Genomic DNA, 15298 nt, shown 5'->3' on the forward strand with positions numbered 1-15298 from the left:
GACAGGATCCACGAAATACGCCCCGTACCCGGACAAATAGCAGCGGTCAGCGAGCAATCGAACCGCACCCCAGACACGGTGCACGACCGGGTAAGTCGATTGGAAGCGCAGAATAGCGCGCTACTCCTCGACAGTCGCCACCGACCAGGATCACGCTCGCGACATCGCAGATCGCGTTCGAGAAAAAGACTGCAGTAGCCCGGCATATGCAACTACGACAGAACTTTCCGTGATAGCGCGAATAAGTCCCATTTCCCATGTAGCTGGAACCAAATGCGAACAGCCGTCCGTGAACGCGGCGTACGGCGACGGCTTATGATTTCGCTCGCGCCGAATTTACATTTCGCGGGGTTAATTACCACACCATAATCGTTTAACTGTTCGAACAATGTACGCAGGTGTTCGCAGTGTTGCTGCTCGTCTTCCGAGCATCGTCGTCTGATGGGACAGCCAGCTTCTTCAGATCCCTGTAGAACTGGGACGGTGTCCTGTCTCCTATTTCTTGACCTTCGAACAACAGCTGCACTCTCGTGCCGTCCGAATCGGCCAGTCTTTTGATGAGTTCACTTTTGAGCTTCTCGTATCGTCCCATCGCCTGCGGATCTAGCACTATGTCCTCGATTTGATCTAAATATTGATCGCCGAGGTTCGCGACGTGGACGGTAAATTTCGATTTGTCACTCGTGATGCGCGCTACCTTGATCTGCGCTTGCAACATGACAAACTACATCGCTATTCTTTGAGGCCGTAGTGGAGGTACGCGGAATAAGTTGACTTGTAGTGTCTGCATTGTCCGTGGTGTTCGTTGCGCGTCCTTCCTCGTTCGCCATTTGCCATTATGAACAGCCATGATTTACGGTAGGATGTTTATGCGGTCCAAACACGTTCACCTCTTTCGTTCAGATCACGTCGGGGTAACCAATTTGAGATGGATCGTAACGTGACAGACATCACACTCCATATAGAAATAAACATTGTTGAAGATAAACACCGCAGTATTTCAATAACACCCAACACATCCTCCACCTTAAAAGTATAAAGCGAATAAAAATTAGATTCGTCTGATTCCAAAATATAAATAAAAAGTTTATATAAATTATCCTCAACGATCAACATGGAATTAAGACGAAGATTTTTCGAGCGATATATCTGGACCGTCATGAAATGCAGTAAGAAGAAAGCAAAGCGTCAACTGAATGTTATATAAACAATGTTCAAAAATTTGCTGGCAAACAAGCAAGAGGATGTACTGTGAGAATAGTAACATTTTGTGACGACTGTCCGAATAAATCTCACTTTTATTTACGTGTATTTTAACGCTAAACATCGTTTTATGCAAGCTTTTTTTATTACAGCACATTAAAATATTTCGAAAATTGCTGATAGTATAATTTTTGTTTTGTGCTGTTATTTCTTCATGGCTCACTGTCACAGCGAGTTGATTCCTTGCATATAAACGAAGCGTGCGTTAATGACTGCGGCCGGCTCGCAACAGTTGCTACACGCCTTCGGCTCATTAAATGCGGGCATAACGTATGAAAATCGCTTTTAGACTAAACAAAAGTCTATCACCGACCATTGTATCGCTACAGCTGTTAATATCTTTCCTCGCCAGGGTTACCGGAGGGGTTCCTTAAGTGAGGAAAGGTTACCCCTACTTCCACTGCCATACTCAATACAATCAAAAAGATAAACTCGCGTATTGGCCGAAAAGTCACATATACAAATAAGATCTTACTGCTGTAGGCACAGCGGTAGTGGTAAGAAGTTCCTCACTCTCTCTTACACACTTCTTCAAACTTCGTTCAAAATGTCCTGTTCCGCGCTGCAGTTAGTGTTGCGCGTTCTACTCGTTTCTGTGGTTGCTGTGAATGTTTCAAAGTTTTTCTGTTGATTTAATTGTGTTGGTTTAATTGGAATCTTAATTTAATACGCGAGTACATTAATCGAAGGGAAGAAAAACTGTTCCATACACAACACTAGAATTATTGACATGTTGGCAATTAAAAAAAATTGTTGAACCGATTTAATAATTTGATACTGTTTAGGATTACACGTGTATGTAGTACACAGTGCGCCGGGTGTAAAATCTACGAACCGTCACTGATTTCATATCTCTTTAATTATATCTTACTCAAATAAATATGTGCATTGTTTTTATAGTGCATATCATATATATTATCCTTTTTTTTCCTCCTACTAATTATTTTTGTAGTTTTATAAATGTCAACTCATATTTTATAAGCATTTCCAATGAATGTAATCACGCGAGTAATCCGTGGTACACGTGACCTCATCAGAGAACGACACTCGTCTATAACGTGACTATGCCGCAGTACTCGATGTGTTAATATTGATTTCAAAAGATCTAGTTAAACTTCGTCTTAGAGCACCGCTTGTTTTACGATGGTTTTCGAATAATCTGATAGCAATCGCAGTCGATTTTATTAATTTATTTAAATATCGATATCTCATCCACCTCACCGATTTCGATGATTTTTAGATATGTTGTCGATGCCACTATACTGAACAACTTTTTCCTTTACATACAATCGTCACTTAACCTTAGTTTCCGCGATATTTGCAAAAACTCGGTAGCATTATAATCAATTCTAACTATACCCGCCTACTATATATAATATACTATATATAGTATAATATTATAATCGCAAAAAATAACGACAACAAATGCTAACGCACACGCTGTCATGAATGTACAATTATAGTCAGAATTCACTATAGTACTACCAATAGTTTTTTGTTCTTTACCAGTAGAATATCTGGGAAACTAAGGTCGAACGAGGGTTATATGTATAGGAAAAAGTTGTACAATGTCGGTTTCTACACATATTCAAAAACCATCGAAATCAATGAGGTAGTAGTACTTGTAAATAATTTCCACAAACTGTAATAACGCGCAACATTTGAACCAATGAATTGCGACACTGAAAGCCGTTGTAAATATTTCGTTTTATTCATCGATTACTATCAGATTATGTAATAAAAAATTAAAAACAAAAGTGGTAGGAAACTTCTGTTTGTAAACAGAAGTAACGATAATGCATATTATTAGTGTGACTTTGAGTTATGTTTACAACCGTATCGATAAAATATTGCGAAGAACGAGATCTTGCTATGTTCAACGAAAGTAGGTTTTGAATAACAGGAAATGACCTTGAAACACCAACACATTTAGGTTAATGAAATTCATCTTGTAGTAGACTACAAACTTGACTAAATGAAAACATATAGTTCCATTTAAAAAAAACAAAGATCACCTTAAGATTTCGAACACGCCTCCACCTGGACAAATCTGATAGTCATTACAAGATGTTCCCCACGGAACAAGGTAAGTTTTACTTGAAACATATTTTTCTGTAACAGATAGTTTAGGTTTAGGGAATAATTACGTGCTTTATTTCAAATGGGACACCCTGTATATAGACGTAATAAGCATAAAAAATGAGACATTTTTTAATTTCACATTTAAGTAAAACCAAAATCTGTTTAATTAAAGAAAGACTTTTGTATAGACATCTACTCTTGTTGAATCTCGATTAATTGATACCTTTTCATATCGTACATAGTATCGTAATCTTACTGTGCTTTGAATCGGTCATAAACAGAGTTTAAAGTCCTTAAGCCATATGACATAAAGATGCGTTGCGTATGAAGTCTATTCTGTTATCTTGCCTATGATTACGTATAATGTACAATATATCGACTATTAATTTACAGTATTACTTTTGTTGATTTATGATTATATAACATTTTTGTAAGAGAATATACTTTTTCTTATAATTCGGTGTAAGTGATCATCAAAGCGATTTGACAACTCTTTTTGCAATGATTGAAAAATCACTGTGCTAAATTTACAAAATTATGTAAATAGGTAGTATGAATACTAACCAACTTACTTGATATTTGTTCTCTACGAAACGTTATTTGTTTATGTCTTCACATTATCGTCTAATAATAATTTTGCGTAATACAGTTTCAGAGTTAAATTTCATGCCATTTGAACATGCCAAAAGATACGAATCCTCGTGATGAATCTATTTTAAGTTCGAAGTAATACTGATATATACAGAAGTATTACTGCAGAGGCGGAAGTCTCCCCATATGTTTGTTAATGCTAACTGCTATTTAGGAAATAAACGATTTCATTAACAATACTTAAATAAGACATTACTGGGATAAAATGGAAGGTCTAAAATGGAAAATCCTCAATAATTCTCTTCTTAATTCATATTCGTCTAGTTCACGATAAACGACTAAAAGATTGCATTGCACGTTTTGATTAGCGAACTGTACCGAACACTAAAATAGAAGTATTTAATTAGATTTCCTGTGTATGAATAAGGCAAGATGTATGTTTTAATCTGACAATGTTTCATTTGGAAGGCATACATTTCACTTACCTTGTGAACGTCAAATACACACGATAGCGTCTTGAATATTCCACGCGGTCGAAAGGAAACAATTTCACGTCCCAGTCGGTATTATCGCATATTACAATGAATTTCCCTTTTACTATTGATTCACTGGCTCACGATCGTTTCACAATTTGTATGCTATACGTAAGTTCTATACGTATATACATACACTACGTGTTGAAACACCATAAATTTTAGAAGAAAATTTTTCGAAGAAAAGACACGAGCAATTGACACTGATTAGAAAACAGATATTGAATACGATTAAATCGTTGAAATACACACTCGCCGATATAATTAGCGACGGACACAGAGAACGAACGGTCGATAGACTTTTTCGCGAACACACATCAAATCAACGAGAAATTTTACAAAACGGTCAGCATCAATCAAGGTACTACTGAATACTGCTGAGTACAGATAATTACACGCATGCGCTCACACTCCTTAGCACTCTATATTCAGCGGGAAGTATGAAATCCATACATCGCATCTCGCATTTATAAACGTCGCAACGAATATATAGTATGTATTGTAATTATAAAAGAAATATATTGTATACATTACTGTGAAAATTATATTATCGGTGTCACCTTTCAATTAATAATAATACATACAAATCAGTGATTATAAATGAAAGATTGCGTCACCTTTTAATTAGTGTCGTCTTTCAATTAATAATTATATATATAAATCAGTGGTTACAAGTGAGAAATTGTGTCATTGATAATGAAACTGATAATAAATGAAGACAGACAGCTGTAATTTATATGTGTATATGTGTGCAATGTTTGTATTCCTTTGACATATGAGCATGCTCAATTACAAGATATTAATAGATATACAAAAAGGATTACATTAGTTTATAAAAATGAAAATGAATCATGCTCTATAATATGTTTAACGTTTGTTCAAATGTATAGATCATAGGTGATAGAATAAATTATTAAATATTATAATATATCAAAGTGAATATAACTTGATATAAACCGAAGATAGAAGTAAGTACAAGACGTAAATGTAACGAAAAGCACATGATCGAGACCAAAAGTTCTAAGTAAATCTATACAGAACACAGTATCGATTATCCCACTGTTTTTCGTTGTCGTGGAGCTATTATGCCATATAAAATTTGTTACTACTATTATATAGCGAATTGAGAAAGATTTAATATACTACAGCCTCTTTACAATTAGATGGACAATGTTGTTCTTTCTTAGTTATAAACGAATAATGCTTTAAAATAAAATTGTACATTTAGGAAAAGCTTCAGCAAGTGTTCGCTACAACATAAATAATCTCTTACTGAAGTAGTCAAGTATCAAAACATACAATATATACATATGTATGTATATATATCTTAAAATTAAATACTGCGATAATAAATATAAATATCTCGTTAAAAAACGATCGTAATTTTAAAAACTAGATTCTTAAGATAGATATACTACCTTAATGATTTCAACATATTTACATAGCAATGTACATCTATTACACATGTAGTTTTTGTACATAAATCGAGAGTGTAATGTGATGTATAGTCCGTTACGTTCATGATTTTTTGCTATTTTTTAACCTAGTGCATCATTTTGTGAAGTTTCAAAATTTTTCCTAAGCGTTGCTTCGCCGTTTTCATTCCTTTCTTTGGTTTTCGTTCTGAAAATTAAGTAAAAATAGTATAACAATAGTATTTTGATAAGACAGAAAAATGATTTTGATAAAATACCAAAAGAAAAAATGTTCTGAAATAAGGAAGTATCTTACCAACTGGAACCGGGGCGGCTAATTTCGCTTTAACATCCTTGAGCCTATTAGGACTCGTTAATATCGAACCGAATCCGATGCTTGTTTTTGCGGTATTTTCCGAAGAGGTGGTCGATGTACCACTTGCCGAAGTTACAGATGAATTCTTTTGCTTCTTTTTATTATACGTCCGCTTAGTTGTGCTCTATTATGTTATACAAATTAAAGGTAAATCAGTTTCACCTTAAATACCGTTCAACGAAATAGAAAGTAATATAATCAGAAATATAATTTATCAAAGTATATCATAAGTATGTTATAAAAGAAGTATAATTTGCAATCAAATATTCAATAAAATCAATAGTAATATCTGTGTGCCATAGAGTTATATGTATGTATATACATCAAATATATAACATATTACTTTTGCTGATATTATGATATCGTATTCAAGATACATGCAACACATGTTATGAAACGAAGAGTGAAACCGTAATATGCCTACCAATTTCTTCTTGGAGCCCTTATCCATGTTGTTATCCAGATAATCGTCCTATGCGATATGAGTATGCAAGAAAGAAATAATCATGGAAATACAAATGAATGTAAACATAGGATCGCACATAGAATGATAAATGAGTTAATTTGTGTTATAAAGAGGAACCTATATTATCTATTGAGTTAAGAACTTATTTGATTATTAATTAACGTGATAATCAGTATAATAATGAGAATAACAATAACAAAAACATCAACAAAGGGATAAAAGCAAATTTGTACATACCGATTGTTTTGCACGTTTCGCTGCCGCTGCTTCGAGCCCTTTTTCGACAGATGTTTTCTTGACACCTTCTCGAGCTGGACGATTCGTTTTTGGCAAGAGAGGTCCTACTCTGGCTTTTGGATTCCATGCCTCGTCTATCTGACTTTTCGCTTTAGGTTTAAAAATAAAATCTTCATCGTCTGAAGCGTCTAGAGTCGGGTAAACTATATCGAAAATATATATATAATAATGTTAATTATCAATGCAAACGCACTCGCATGAAGAAGTAATCTTTTTATAGTTTCACATACTAAAATCATCGTCCTGGTGAACTTTATCGATATTTTCTATAGACTGATCGTCATCCTCGTTAGTTTGAACTTTCGTAATTTTTGTAGTTTTCGATGTACTATTTGACGTAGTTGAATAACATTGTTCACTGAAGGATAGCATCCCGGCAATTGCTTCCCGAGTCGAAGGAGATGCCCTACCAGAACTGGTTGTTTTCAATTTATAAATACTAGGACACCAAAAACGTAAAACATAACAATACTACACTATTAAAAAATAATACACTCACGCGCAAGTGCGCACATTTACATATTCACGCACGCATACATACACTTCTGTTTGTTCTTTTAATAAAAAGAGAAAGAAAAAGAAAAGGAAAGGACAGATGAAATAATAAAGTAATGTTAAACATGCGTTTTCAAATAAATTCCTCAAGCATGCTAACTTTTCATATTATCTTACCCAGTAGGTGGTGGCATAGGTTGACTATATTGCGATATCATTGATGTCCTATAATTACCAAACGTTGTAATACATGAAAATGTTTCAATTTGTTAAACAATTAATACGTACGTTACATCCAATCTTTGAGTCCCGTTTCCTAAGGTATAAGCCGAAGCTTTTAATAATTCTTCGATTCCATTTTTAGGTACATCATTTAAAACGTCAACATCTCCATCGTAATCGCGTTTTAAACGCTTTTGCGTATTAGTTTTGGGTGTTCTCTTTCGTTTTGGCGATTCGTCAATAGTAAATCGACCATAATCGCTTTCATTGCTGCCGTCGTGAAAATCGTATATAGAAGTTTGTTTCCAAGTTAATTCTTTCGATGTCCCAAGGGGATGGTCAGAATGTAAATTATTATAAGTATTTATGTCATCATGTGTACTCCTGACCACCTCGTTATTGCCGAGCTTAAATCTAATTACGGTTGGACTTTGTTTACCCGGTTTTGACGATCTTCTATTACTAACAGGGGAAACATTTTTCTCTTCTAATGTTGGACTTTGAGTTTTGGCATAGGGATACATGATGGGTTTCGGTAATGTGAGTTTTAACGGTGGTCTACCAGATGACGGTGACTCCGCGATCGCAGAATTCGCTTTACTCGTCTCTTTTAACGTTGCTTTGAACGGATTATCAGGCATTCTATCGGCAACATCATAATCTACGAAATCTTTATTCAATGGTTTCTTTTTCTTGCGTTTACTCTCTCGCTCTGGTTTCGGGGGATTTAAAGATATTAAGTATCGTTCAGCATGTCGAATTTCCTTACTGAAATCTTTTAACAATTTTTGACTATTTATTGTTTCTGGTATTTGACCTCTACTGGTCATATTATACTAAAATAGAAGCAATTCAGAAATATTAATGAGATACATAAGCTATGATAAAATGATTTTACCATGGAAAAAATGAACTCACGTCCTTATCTGTGTTCCACTGTTTTAGAATACTGAGTAATGCTTTAACACCCTGTAAAAGATACGCTGGACATTTCTTTCCTTCATTGTTTAATTCTTTCAATTCTTTCAGCAATTTCTTTGCTGCAAACCAATTGATTGTCTCAAAACCAGGATATTGAAATTTGGCAGGAGTCTTCATTTTTTTTTCTAATTCGTATATTCTATAATGTTTGGAGATTAAGTGAAACATCTGAAATGATCTTTAAATCAATGATCACTGTCATGTACTCACTGTAGTTGCATTGGAATGTTAAGGCTATGTACAAAATTTCCACCAAAGACCAAAGAATCAACTGGAGTTAATACAGCATGTATCCAACCTGTTGGAATCATCATAGTTTGGCCTTGTTTTATAACGCATTTGTAACACGCATCAGCTTGATCTCCAAAAAATGTTTCACTCTGCGTTGAGCTGCACATCCAATGTTGATACAGTTGTAAATTAGCAGGGGTAGGCCTGATCAGATAAAACACTTTCTCTCCGCGTAGCACGTGATACCACACAGATGTACCACCAAAATCAATGTGGAAATCTGTGAAACTGTCTTTGACCCCCATTAGGCAATACTTTTGCACTTCGGGGCGTTTTATGTCACTATCCTCAAGCCAATCACGCGGCCAAACAGAATTAACCCAGTCGAGTTTACGCGCGATGTATGGTGCCTCGACCATTGGTGAAAGACTGCAACGTTTATTTGTCAATTTATATATTATATATATATACATATATTTCCTAGAAACATTTAAAGCCAATATGTGGCAAGGCAATTAATATTGATATACCCAGTGTTTGTAAATTCAAGACTAATCACATTAAGAACCCTTGTTCTGCAAGGGGAATTGTAATATTCAACAAAGTCTCTTAATTTCATTCTGATATTACTTTGTCTTGTAACGTCGATTACATCCATGTCTCGATCTCCACCTGAAAAAAAATCAGTTCTATCTAGCACACACTTTTAATGCATAAGAGTAACATAAATATTCATATATACAAAGAATTAATACCTATGTAACTTTCTACATCATAAACGCTGAAGTTTGGTGGTGGAACGGTCATATCAAGTCCATCCTTCCCATCAATTATAATAGGATTTTCAAAGCCATTAGCTTGTAAATATTGAAGGGTCAATTGCTGTCCTCTAACATGTTTAACAACTTCATCAGCTTTTGGGAAATGTCTGGATTTTAATTCCCTTATAAATACTGGTGTGCCAGTTTGAACTGGTTTTGTATCAGCATCGGGCTCGGTATAATCATGTCTATGCCAATTCAATTTTGTTTTCACTGAAATAGAATCAACATTTGAATAATAAAAGAGCTGTAGATTTTTTTATATAAATAGTACAGTAAGAGAAAATTAATTTCTATGTGCTCACTAAGCGATGGCCCGCACATTGCTTCACAACGCGGACAATGGTATTTGTCAAGATCTATGGACATATATTCTTTTACAGAAACACACCTATAGAGAGAAAAATATAAAAATTATTTTAAATGTTATGGATACATCTTGTTACATGTAGAGGATATTCATAAAATATATAATCTGGCCGCATAATTTACTTTTGCATCAAAAATTTTCGCGTCATTAGGATAGGTTATGCGAGTATCAACAAAACCTAATTCTTTTGCTGCAAAAGCTGTAACCATTATTTTCAGAAAAGATATCACGAAAAGGAAATCATGAGAGAGTAGCTAAATTATTTAATGGGTTTTGTAGAATAGGTGACGAAACGTGTTTATATTCGTTCCCGGAAAGCATAATTTAATCATAGTGTTTGGAGAGACCGTTGTTTTTAATTGTCAATATTTCAAACACTTACCCTCCATGATACCATTCTTTACAAACATCACATTGTATCATAAATTGTTCGAAATCGTAAGAACGGCCACATAAACAATATGTAACTGGTAACTCCATTTTTCGTGAATATTAACGCCCAATACACTTTCGCGACTCTGTATCGTTAACATTGGATGGTAACTATAGTAGCCGTCATGCGTCGCTAAAGAGCCGCCCTGTTATCCTTCTTTGAATGCATACTAAAGGAGCATTTCTATCTTTCGAATGGAGATTTAATGGAAAGGTACTCTAATTGAAAACCGGGTTTACTTTTGTGTGAATATGTATATATATATATATAATTATATACATACACTTACAGCACTCATGCGTCATATAGCTTTTCTTTGAATAAATACACAAAACATTTCTGTAAGAAGGAATCATAATATTGGTTTATTTCGAGGTTAATTATCGAAAGTGCGTCTTTCTGAGATTTGAATCTTCTTATTTCATAACCAAATTTCATAAAAGATAAAAATGAAATCGTCACAAACAAAGAAGCTAAAAACGAAAATTTTGAAAATTGGTATAAAGCAAACCAAAGCGTGAGTAAATGTCGAACAATTAGAATGCTTCTTAACAATTTTATCTGATATGATTAATGTGTTGGTAAATTTGTTAAAACACGTATTGTATTGATTCAAAAACTTCAATTTTAAATTTAGGCAATTACCACAATATAAAGCACAAAACAAGCTCGTCCAGGGAAAAAGAAAATCTTTTCTTAAATGTTTAAATATGAATTCTTTGGGCAAAAAGAATAAAAGTGCTCAAAACAGTGTGTTGCCTGAAAATTCATTAAACAGAAAACAAATACTCTTACAATGTAATTTAAAACGTAAAAAGAAAAAGTGCACCAATATAAAAGGAATACAACGTAAGGAATTTATTATTCACAAATTGGGATAAATACTGCACGCTATTTATAGGTTGAAGATAAAATATGGTATAGTATCTTTATTGAAGTAAAGAACATCATTATGGAAACAGGTTGCTTAAATTTCAGATTCTGTGGATCTTTCCTTCCAGAACGATGACTCGTTAGGAGTACAGTTAACCAGAGACAGAAATGACCAGCAGTCTTGCAACATTTCAGAGCAAAAAACCATAGGTTCACCAGTAATAGTAGAAACTCTGTCGAATAATCTATCCTTGCTAAGCATACCTGATGTACTTAAACAAAAAGAACAAAAGAAAATGAAGGGCAATGATTTTGACAATAATCCATTACATATGCAAAGTATGAGGAACGAGGCCTGTGTCATTATTGGTGAATCGTTAAATCCAAATGATAGTTTATCTGATGGAGCAAAGGATACTAAAATCGTATCACCGTCCAAGAGTAACCGCAAACCACGTAAGGATAAAAAGCAGTTACAAAATAGCAGTTCAAATACTACTCCTAGTAATTCAGCAAAAGCTAAGAGATCTTCTGACATATGCTACACTGGAAGTAGCATCCATAATAATAGAAAATGCGATACATTGGAAACAGTAACTTCAAGTAATAATGATACTGTTCTCATTGATCAGCACTTGGTACGATTTTATTGTCTTAAGAACAAAGTAGTCGCAGTTATGTCGAAAAATACACGATTTTGCTTTACTGGAAAGTTAATTGTACAAGTAGTATATGGGGCTATAGAAGCTTACGGATACGTCATTACCACACAGAACAGTCCAATCGAAATTTATTCACCAAGAGGATATAGTAACGTTTTGATCGAAACGAGTGAAAAATTTTCACAAAATTTGGAATCAAATATATGGGTATCTTTGTCCACAGAAGGCATTGATCAAAACCAAGAGAACCAATTAATTGCAGACATCAAAGAAATTCAACCCGGCATGGCAGTTGTTTTGTTATCAAATTTGGAAAACAAATTGACTAGGTTTTTACATGTTTTTTATCCATTTAAGCTATTTCCAAAAATAAGAAATGTACCTTATCATTCTTGGACTAACCCTAAGAGAGCTGAAAGAATATTACAGTCGAATCTTTATATTGATAATTACGCGTGTAAGGAAATAAATATTGATCAACGTATTACACAAGAAGTTACTGACAAAATGTTGAAACGTTGCCGTGAGAACGAATGGTCTTGCACCTTAATAGCCGGTGGAAAAGACGTCGGGAAATCAACTACAATGCGATGCTTGATAAATACTCTACTACCTGTTTCCAAAATGGTGGTTCTTGTAGATGTTGACCCAGGACAAGCAGAATGCACACCAGCTGAATGTATATCGTACAGTTTAATTAGACAGCCCTTATTGGGACCAAACTTTACGCATTTAAAGACTCCGGCTTTTCAATTATATATCGGAGATGTGAACGTGTCAAAATGCATTACACGATACATCGAGGGTATTAAAATGTTGATTAATAAATTGTCAAGTTGCCCAGTTTTGTCACGCCTACCTATCGTTGTAAACACGATGGGTTTTTCACAAGGTATTGGTTGGGATATCATCTTGTTTACGATCAAATTGATTCGACCTTCTTTCGTTGTACAGATTATGTCTGAGAAGCCAAAGAATAACTATATCGAATACTTAAGTAAAGAAGTAATAAATCGACAGGTAATTGTAACTATTTTACCATTCTATACATTTGAATAGTTTTGCAAACAGATACGTCGGAAGAAACGCATTGTTTGTAGCAATTGTCCTGGTCGAGTTGGTATACGAATGTTATTGACTGGAGTCGACCATGCGATCACGAATTATTCGTGATACATTCAAATGCAGAACGTAAAGGTACTCCAGGACACGACAATTGGAACATGGAGCCGTATCAAAAACGAGAACTTGTAATGATCTCCTACTTGAGTGAAATTGACCAACAAGACTCTTGGAATTCCGCGTAAGATATATGAATTTAACATACAATATTGTGGTGGATATTAAACGTGTTGCTTTAAATGACGACACGAGTGAATATTTGTGATAGTCAGATATATTTAAAATCGTTCTAAGTACAGAATACAGAGTTAGTATAATACGTCTTAATTGTCGTTCGCTCAATGCTATTCGATATAAGGATACTAAGTAATAAATGTCCTAGAGAGCATGTTCGCTTATTTATCCTGGTCGGGGGAGTACCGGAAAGGTTGAACTCCGGTTGACGGTTGCACGTAGCGGCGATATTGTTTTGCCCAGAGTTTGTTTACTTTTAAATCTCGTACATCGTAACAGTGTCAATATCCCGAAGCAAAACAGCAACACGAGTCACTCTCGATTCGAATCGTCCTATGACTCATGTGCCGCTACAATATCAATATTATTTGATAGTCATTTTAATATATTCACAATTGTTTGATCTATGTTAATGATGTGAATTCTATTATTTCTTTAGGAGACGCTATGACCCTTTATCGTTCAGCATCAACGAAGCTGTTCCATATGTGTTAGTATCATCTTTCCGCACGCGTCGAGTGAAAGGTATCAAATTATTAAGTTACTTTAATATATAGAAAATGTCTTTACTTACAGAACATCTTTTGCATCGTTGTACATTTCAATTCCACGAACGTCAGTACCTCCGTCGCATGCATTAAACGTAGTGAATGGTAATATAGTAGCATTATGTGGAATCGATATGAATAACAATGAATGGCAAAAAGGTGGAAGTATGGCTGGTCCACGTATATTAAACAGATCACCTCTTTGCCAATGTTATGGGTTTGGTAAGCATATCAACGTACATATATTTTTTCTCTGTTTGTATTTACTTTATAATTTGAAGTTAATGCGTGACATTGCTTTGTGTGTAGGTATCATCAGAGGAGTTGATATGGAGCGACAAGAGATATTTATAAACACACCATTACCAGTTTCTACAATGCGGTACGTGAATTGTTTGATGGGATGTATACAGGTACCTATTACGCTACTACAAAGTAATCAACACAAGAACGTACCTTATATCGGTGGAAATGATGTTTTACCAATGTCACGAGAACATCGCAGGGGGTATTTCCGTATGAGGTATCAAAACAACGCTTGATACAATAACGATAAATTTTTATAATATATTTTTATGTATATCAAAAAAGGGTTGTATATGTATCATCTATTTGGTTCCATTTTTTAAGAATACGCATTTGTAATATTGTTTTTCTTTTTTCTTCTTTCGTTTTCTTATTTTTTTCATCGTACCAAACAAAAAGAAAAATGTATAAAATGTATGATGTGTGTTTGAGGCGTGTATGAAGTATACATTTCAGAGAGAAAGACAAAGATACAATTTTAATAGAAAAGACAGAAACGGTAGAAAATACTGCGAGGTATTTGTTTTATCTTGATTGTAATAAAATTCAAAATAAATTGGAGAAAACTTGATGAAATGCTTAAAATATTCGCTATATCTTCCTTTTGGACTAGACGAAGCGAGATCTGGTTCACGTTTGATCGTTTTGTCTTTGCTTAAACACTGTGTTCGCTATGTTTAAACATTTTCGATTTTTCTAAACGTGTCACGATTAGTTCGTTTCAATCGTATTACACTCGAAAAAAGGACAAAGAGATCTAAAAATGGCAGTTAGTGTTTGAACGCTCCAAGACTTTCCTATTAACCTTTGTCTTTGTGTCGCCGATAAATTCTTCACGTCCGTGTAGTGACGCGGGAATCCGAATATCTCTTCGAGTTCGGTTATCCACAAGGAATCACTTTCGTCTTTCATAAGAATTGGTTTCAAAGCCAATTTGCCTACGAATGTAAAGAAATCATTAATAATTAAAACGCGAT

At 34.5% G+C, this 15298-nt stretch overlaps 3 protein-coding genes across 11 annotated transcripts in view; 1 reads left to right on the forward strand and 2 right to left on the reverse strand.

Moving 5' to 3' along the window:
• The window catches only part of LOC126918735 (trehalase-like), a 44758-nt gene extending 34020 nt beyond the window's left edge, over positions 1-10738 (reverse strand). The window contains exons 1-13 of one of the 6 annotated variants that reach the window (XM_050727052.1): positions 10526-10738; positions 10079-10164; positions 9708-9986; positions 9483-9624; positions 8932-9381; positions 8659-8860; positions 7807-8576; positions 7696-7743; positions 7254-7429; positions 6964-7166; positions 6685-6732; positions 6201-6384; positions 4422-6092 (exon numbers count right to left, since the gene is read on the reverse strand). In XM_050727052.1, the coding sequence (XP_050583009.1) occupies positions 6013-6092; positions 6201-6384; positions 6685-6732; positions 6964-7166; positions 7254-7429; positions 7696-7743; positions 7807-8576; positions 8659-8860; positions 8932-9381; positions 9483-9624; positions 9708-9986; positions 10079-10164; positions 10526-10623 (2766 nt within the window). In that variant the 5' untranslated portion in view covers positions 10624-10738 and the 3' untranslated portion in view covers positions 4422-6012. Of the gene's footprint in view, positions 1-4421; positions 6093-6200; positions 6385-6684; positions 6733-6963; positions 7167-7253; positions 7463-7695; positions 7744-7806; positions 8577-8658; positions 8861-8931; positions 9382-9482; positions 9625-9707; positions 9987-10078; positions 10165-10525 lie in introns of those variants that run through there. The other 5 variants (XM_050727051.1, XM_050727050.1, XM_050727053.1 and 2 more) reach the window with 5 other exon arrangements.
• Positions 10739-10857: 119 nt separating this feature from the next.
• Positions 10858-14897, forward strand: LOC126918737 (polynucleotide 5'-hydroxyl-kinase NOL9). Of its 2 annotated transcripts, XM_050727071.1 has the most exons (7): positions 10858-11093; positions 11214-11425; positions 11555-13131; positions 13212-13414; positions 13907-13957; positions 14044-14237; positions 14325-14897. In XM_050727071.1, exons 1-7 carry the CDS (start codon positions 11026-11028, stop codon positions 14555-14557), a joined length of 2538 nt encoding a protein of 845 aa, XP_050583028.1. In that variant the 5' UTR covers positions 10858-11025; the 3' UTR covers positions 14558-14897. The 2 variants fall into 2 exon arrangements, with proteins under 2 accessions (XP_050583028.1, XP_050583029.1); XM_050727072.1 differs by lacking the exon at positions 10858-11093 and having other exon boundaries at positions 11283-11494; positions 11578-13131.
• The window catches only part of LOC126918731 (DNA (cytosine-5)-methyltransferase 3B-like), a 61714-nt gene continuing 59905 nt past the window's right edge, over positions 13490-15298 (reverse strand). For all 3 annotated transcript variants that reach the window (XM_050727029.1, XM_050727031.1, XM_050727030.1), the window contains one exon: positions 13490-15259. In XM_050727029.1, the coding sequence (XP_050582986.1) occupies positions 15033-15259 (227 nt within the window). In that variant the 3' untranslated portion in view covers positions 13490-15032. The remainder of the gene's footprint in view (positions 15260-15298) is intronic.

The sequence above is a fragment of the Bombus affinis genome, chromosome 7, assembly GCF_024516045.1.
Source record: "Bombus affinis isolate iyBomAffi1 chromosome 7, iyBomAffi1.2, whole genome shotgun sequence".
NCBI classification, from domain to species: Eukaryota; Metazoa; Arthropoda; class Insecta; order Hymenoptera; family Apidae; genus Bombus; species Bombus affinis.